This window comes from Brachypodium distachyon, chromosome 3 (genome assembly GCF_000005505.3).
Source record: "Brachypodium distachyon strain Bd21 chromosome 3, Brachypodium_distachyon_v3.0, whole genome shotgun sequence".
In the NCBI taxonomy this organism is placed as follows: domain Eukaryota; kingdom Viridiplantae; phylum Streptophyta; class Magnoliopsida; order Poales; family Poaceae; genus Brachypodium; species Brachypodium distachyon.
The window spans coordinates 28,388,573-28,395,182 of NC_016133.3; the positions used below are offsets into that span (position 1 = coordinate 28,388,573).

At 43.8% G+C, this 6,610-nt stretch overlaps 2 protein-coding genes across 2 annotated transcripts; both read left to right on the plus strand.

Moving 5' to 3' along the window:
• LOC104584148 (4-coumarate--CoA ligase-like 7) lies at positions 1-350 on the plus strand. The gene has a single exon (XM_010238294.2). It carries the CDS (start codon positions 30-32, stop codon positions 348-350), a length of 321 nt encoding a protein of 106 aa, XP_010236596.1. The 5' UTR covers positions 1-29.
• Positions 351-789: 439 nt separating this feature from the next.
• LOC100842255 (translin) lies at positions 790-6,258 on the plus strand. The gene is made up of 7 exons (XM_003573932.4): positions 790-1,202; positions 1,316-1,412; positions 1,507-1,622; positions 1,730-1,774; positions 2,097-2,122; positions 5,562-5,697; positions 5,866-6,258. Exons 1-7 carry the CDS (start codon positions 851-853, stop codon positions 5,964-5,966), a joined length of 873 nt encoding a protein of 290 aa, XP_003573980.1. The 5' UTR covers positions 790-850; the 3' UTR covers positions 5,967-6,258.
• Positions 6,259-6,610: the final 352 nt, after the last annotated feature.

Consider the following 6,610-nt stretch of genomic DNA (forward strand, 5'->3'; position numbering starts at 1 on the left):
ACGCTGCTGGGCCCCCCGATGTCCACTCGATGGGGTTCTTCTTCACGCTCAACGGGATCGCGATGGGGCAGACGACGGTGGTGATGACGGAGTCCGCGGTGCGGGCCGGGCTGAGGGGCGTGCTGGACGTGGCGGAGCGGTCGGGGATCACGGAGATCATGGCGGCGGCGCCCGTGGTCGTGGGTATGGCGAGGGAGATGAGGCAGCACTGGAGGCTGCCGCCGGCGCTGGAGCACGCGATCTGCGGCGGCGCACAGCTTCCAGACTCCGCGGCGAAGCAGTTCCGGCGTCGCTTCCTGCACGTGGATCTGTGCATGGTGAGTACTAGTAGTACTGTCTCCAGTCTCTAGACGTATACGGTCATTTTCCTAGCGTCGTTTAATTTCCCGCCGGCTACGCGGACGACGTGCCCAGCACGGTCGTCGGCGGATCGAGGCGGGTGGTGGCACGGGGCGCGCGTCGTGGGTTGTCCGGGGCTCCGTAGAAGAAGGAGAGGGGGCGAGGAAAAAAAAGAAAAAGGTGAGGGGCTTAATGAAAAAGATGTGACCCCTGACATGCGGAACCCACGTGTAAGAAATAGCGTCAAACGCGTTTAACCCGTTGTTTTGGGGATGACATGGGATAATTGGACACAGAAGGTTTTGCGGACAAATTAAGAAAACGGGAGGCTCGTTGAGAAGTCAAAAACAAAACTGTACGAGTAGTATTTCGTTAGCATTTCTGCAGGCTTTGGCCCGCTATCCGCACGGGCGATCCTGGGCTGGGATACAAATCGCCCGCTCGTTAGCGAGAAAAAAAAAGTCCGCAACACGGCTCGCCTAAAATCTTCCCCAAAACCCATTGTTCCGCGATGAGACCTGCAGCCACAGCGTTAGCAGCCACCGCCGCCGCGCTCCGGGCCGCATTCCTCTCCCCTCCGGCCGTTGCCTCCTGCCTTCTCGCTCCCCGCCGTGTCCTCCTCCTCCCACTGCACCGCCTCTCCTCCTCATCCTCTGCCCCCCCGCCGAGCGTAGCCGCCTCTGACTCCCAGCCGCCGCCGTTGCCTGCCTTCATGGACGCGCAGTTCGAGTCCTTCCGCGCGCAGCTCGACGGTTCCTCCGCCCTCCGCGACCGCATCCGCGCCGTCGTCTCCGAGGTCGAGTCCGCCTCCCGCGCCGCCACCGCTGCTCTCCTCCTCGTCCACCAGCCCGTCCCCCTTGCAGGTTCCAGCCCCCTTCTCCTCCCCCTCCCACCTTTCTCCTAGGGTTTTGTCACCTCCTTGTTGCTTAGCCTCGTTGCTTACCTGGGAGCTGTATCCTGTCCTCTCTTCGTGCAGATGTGCTCGGCAAGGTGAAGGCGCAGGTGGAGGTGATCAAGGTTCACTACTCTCAGCTCGCGGAGATTCTCAGAGAGAGTCCCGGTCAGTACTACAGGTGATCAGAGGGTTTAACTACGCACGTTTTCGGGGTTTGTGAGGTTAGGTTTTGTGGAAATTGCTCATCTGTTGTGGGTATTTTGTTTTCTTAGGTACCATGGGGACTGGAGGAGCGAGACACAGGCAGTGGTGTCAATGCTGGCGTTTACACACTGGCTTCAGACTGGTGGCCTCCTCACACACGCTGAGGCCCAGGAGAAGCTAGGACGTACGTGGCATCTTTACCAACTGTTGCATTAGTTGTGTTGTGGTATACACTGTCAGTGTGCTTGCATGCTCATGAAGCTAAATGTGTCATGCCCCTGGTCTTTGCAGTGAGCTGTGGAGAGTTTGGCCTGGACGTTGAAGACTATCTGACTGGTTAGTTTATATGCATACTATGTTTTATCTGCTCTTCTTTGTTAATTGTTTGTTATTTGGGATATACAGGTCATGCTTGCTTAATGTTTTGCCTGAGAACATTTTAGAGGGATTGCTAGTTTTGGCTGTCCTTTTGATTGAAAGATGCTCATAATCTGGGCACAGATATGCATATTTAGAAATTACAGCGTTAACATGAGAACTACTGCAGCTCATTTTTGAAAAATACTAAGTTGATTGAAGGTTTATCATGCTTATGTTTCCTGTAATGTCGTGCAGGAATTACACTGCATACTCACACTAACAATTGTTTGCATTGCAGGTTTGTGCTTCATGTCCAATGACTTTGTAAGTTCGGCATCAATTATTCAACTGTATACACTTGAAGTTTTTTTTTTCCGTTGCACTAGTAGTTTTATCCTTTTCATCATGTATTTGGCTGCAGATAACGTGATCCAACATATCAGTCTTACAAAATGTAATTGACAGAATCAATATGTGCTTGAGTACCGCTTGAAGTTTTGATAAGAATATACAAGGACTAGAGAATATTATGTTAGAAAAAGTAAATAAAATTTGAAGTCTATAGTCTATACAGTTTTTTCATATACTTGAGAAGATATTGTCAGGACATATTACCTGCCCTTTTCAATCGACACAATATTCAAATTTATTCATCTATTATAGAATTTAAAGCTATCGAAAATTACTATTGACTACTCCCTCCGTCCAACAATATGGGGCGTATTAGGTTTCCTTTGACCAATGCTTTGACCACAAATTACTCTATTAATATATAATTATATGACATAGATTCATATCCATTATGTTCCTACTCAAGGATATTTGCTTATGGTTATGATTTTGATCACATTAGTCACACATTCATGAAGTAATTTGTGGTCAAAGGCTTGGTCAACCGAATCCTAATATGCCTCGTATTGTTGGACGGAGGTAGTACTAGCTATGTCAACTAAGAGACAGATAACCTGCATATAATTTTGACCGACACTCATCTCGGTATCATTAACCTTGTGTATGTTGCGTAGAGGAGGTTATGATGCTGGACTGCAATATTGCATTAAAAGTTCTATAAAAGTTTTCTCGTTGCTGTTCCAGAAGTAGGTTTGTACTGAACCTGTTTCGTAGTGAAAATGGTCAGTCTTCATAGTTCATGCCAAAATCAAAATGGCTGTTTCATAATTCTGCTGCATCTTTGGCATTCCACATTGAACATGACTATTTTACCTTTTGTGGTATCAAAAAGGTGTGCACTGTCATATAGACTTCATTTGTTTAGATTTCTTAGAAGCGATAGCTATCTGTTTCTGATGCAATTTAAAATCTATTACTCCCTCCGTCCCATATTATGTGACTCAAATTTGACCAAATATGGATGTATCTATACCCAAAAAGCGTCTAGATACATGTAATATTTCGTCACTTAATATGGGATGGAGGGAGTACAAGAAGATTTTGCACTAAGTTCTCTAATCAATTAACTAATGATATCAGTTCTTATGTTTGCTGTACTCCCTGGCTGCCCTAAAGTGGGTGTGCAGACATTTCAAAATTTAACTTCGGCCATCAATTATGCCAACAATATATGGCTTAGAGCAACTCTAGCAGTTAAAGAAAAAATGAATCCGAGAAAATGTGGTACCAATTTTACCCGGACAGAATAGATCCCGAATACCTAATCCGTAAAAGTGAATATGTACACCTGACCCAGCCCAGCCCACCTTTTTTCTCCCTCCCTCTCAGAAGGGCTACAGCATATCTGTCAGAAGTCTTGTCTATTGACTTCAATCCAAATTCTCCCTCTCTATCCCTATCTGGCTATCTCTACCATTATGAACGCAAACTAGTTCTTTGTGGAGAGCCATTTGGGTTTGGTATGACTGCTGGGCTCAACAATGCGAGGAGCAAGCTGTCGATCTGGGCTCGGTGGTGGAAGTCTTGATGGCACGAGAAGCAGTACATCGACCTGCACTTGGCGGCTGAGAGCTTGGTGGCAAGAGAAGCTTGTTGGTGGGATGGATTCAGCTTGGTGGCGTGGAGGGCGAGGGTTCTTCAGCAAGAGTGAGGGTGGCGGTTCAAATCCTAACGCCAGCAGCTCTTCTCAAAAGCTGTGTCTGCTCGCGATGGGGAACATGATGTGTGAGGAGAGAAACGATATAGGTTGGGAGGACTGGGAAATTCAAGGGAATTAGGTTTATATAGCGGGTGACGATTTTATTGTTATTTCAGCTTTAGGAATACGTCTTGTTTTCCTGGTATCAACGTGAGTTGGCGCAGGATTCTTTGAAGACTAGGCATTGTCAAAGTGACCTGGTTGTAGTGTATTCTGGTTTCAAGGTATGATAATTATTTCTAGATAAATTAGTTCCGTTACCACTGTGTGGATGTACAAATTGGAGCATACCATCAGATCTAAGCCTGACAAATGATCCCTGGGGCCACATCTCAGTGAGAAATCAGAAAATGATTGTGAAGCATACAATATAAAATGTGATAAGTGAAAAATGCATAAAAAAGCATGTTCGATTGATAAATTTAGTGGTCAAGAATTAAAAAGACTACGTTTTGTCAAGTGACCTGGTCTAAAGTGTATTCTGGTTTTGAGGTATGATAACCTTTTGTTAGAGAAAATTAGTTACGTACTATCGCATAGATGTACAAATTTGAGGTTACCATCAGTCGTAAAGCTGACACATGACCCCTGAGGCCATAGTATCAAAGTACAATTTTCCAACTTGAGTCGTCTTTGTATTGGTACAAAGCAATACAACCCCAAATATTTTTAATGTATTATTACAGCTATTATATCTGGATTTTTTTGTCTAAACCATTGACATGTGCACCTTTTAGCTCTTTACTAGTACAAGTTAAGGGTAGTATCACATTGTGGTCAGAAATGAATAAGTTTTGTGAAGTTTTGTGACAGTCGTGGGCTTCAGGCTAAAGTGTTTGTGAGATTTTCAAATTCCAGTAAGGTAAATACATATGGAATTTGGATATGGACATTTCCTGAAAAACTGAAAAATAATAATAGTTTCAAAGAAAATAATTGAACATTTGCTAGATCTAAATGTGTGATGCTATTCCATACAAGTGTATGAAACTAGCAATTTGAAAACCAAAGTCAATATACCATGATATGGAGATTGATCTCAGCAAAAAAAATTGGTGTTCAGGGACCCCTGTTTTTTATTTTATTTTTGAACTTCTTTGTGCATGCAGATTCAATATACATGCAAGTACAAGCATCAAACACCTGTACTTAAGCTTGACTTGTGGAGTAAAGTACTTCATGAATGAGTTATGTACAAATGTTGAATTTATAAACCTGAGCAGCACTGTAGTTTGTAGCAGACTTTGTAATGAATGAACTAGTCTGCGTCAGGCATATCTGCATAGTGCAAACTTTACATAACACCGTCTGCATTTTTAACTCGTAACTTTACTGTGCATATGGTTGTTAACTTCATTGGATGTTAAGAAAGATCTCCAATGGTCTACAGCCAATGAGTGATATTATTCTGATTGCTTGCTGAAGTATCTGCAGCCTAGAGATGCAGTGAAGTTACTAAAATAGTAATGTTCTACAAGGAGTTACTGGTATTAATGACTGATTGTTAAATTTTCGACATGCTTAGTATGTAGATCATAGGATTTCTCTAACCAATTATTGATATTAAGTACTGCTTGCTGATTTTTCAACAGCCCATATATGCAGGTCATATAATTGTAATGGTGATATTAATGGACTGCTGAATTTCTGCAGCCTAGATATACGGTGAATCGTGTCACTGGTGGGGATTACGACTGCCCAAGGAAGGTCCTAAGCTTTCTGACTGACCTGCATGCTTCATTTAGGATGCTGAATCTGCGCAATGACTTCTTACGTAAAAAATTTGATGGTGAGTTACTCAGCTTATGGTTGACCTGAAAATCGTTAGTTTGAACACCACCTGATAACTTTGGTACCTTTGGTAATACTGGTTCAGCTTATGACGGTACTTTGGCATGTCTTTTGTTAGTTGTGTTAATTGAGTTGTTTTCATTTTGCTCCGAATTTCGGTTGACAGGGATGAAGTATGATTTGAGAAGGGTGGAAGAGGTGTTTTATGATGTTAAGATTCGTGGACTTGTACCTGGGGATTCAAAACAAGAGGTTGCTCAGTCATAGAAGGTGAGCGGTACCTACCGTTTGGTTGGCGATCGGCAACTGTCATGAGTTCTCCTGACTACTGTTAAAGTTCATGCTTCATGTTGGAAGGCTAGAATTGCTTTAAGGTGATGTACTTGTGAACCCATCTGGAAGTTGTCCAGCGGGAATATATTTCCCACTGGAATCGGTATCACCACCGGTAATTATTCTGTGATCTTGTCATGCGACTGATGTCTTCGGTGTACTGACTTTCTGACATTTTTACTTCGTACCTACGGTAGACTTCGCCCTTAAGCTTGATTTTTCTTTTGAACAAGCCCTTAAGTTTAATGGTGTCATGTCTCGTAAGTATTCTGTACTCACTAGCCATCGTTAGAGGTTTAGGGCTTTCTAAACTCCAAAAAGATTTCTAGCACAACGGTCAAAAGGGTAAAACAATCTTCAACAATGCCTTGCCTTCCTTCATCGGGTGCAACGTGGAGTTCGTCGTTCCTCTTATCTTGTGCTGCTTCACATCACATGGGCTTGTCAAGTCCCTGACGTAAAACCATTAAAGTGCTTCGGAATTTTCCACAGTTTCCATTTTAAGGCAAAGGCCTAGCTATGTGTCTTTGTCCTTGGACAAAACCCGGTGAAAGTGATGTGTCGACCAAGGCATTACA

Excerpts from the sequence above, each read along its gene's own strand:
- LOC104584148 (XM_010238294.2), top strand. The coding sequence starts at position 30 with ATGGGGTTCTTCTTCACGCTCAACGGGATCGCGATGGGGCAGACGACG.
- LOC100842255 (XM_003573932.4), top strand. The coding sequence starts at position 851 with ATGAGACCTGCAGCCACAGCGTTAGCAGCCACCGCCGCCGCGCTCCGG. Across the intron at positions 1,203-1,315 it reads CCAGCCCGTCCCCCTTGCAG|ATGTGCTCGGCAAGGTGAAG; the intron begins GTTCCAGCCCCC and ends CTCTTCGTGCAG. Across the intron at positions 2,123-5,561 it reads GCTTCATGTCCAATGACTTT|CCTAGATATACGGTGAATCG; the intron begins GTAAGTTCGGCA and ends GAATTTCTGCAG.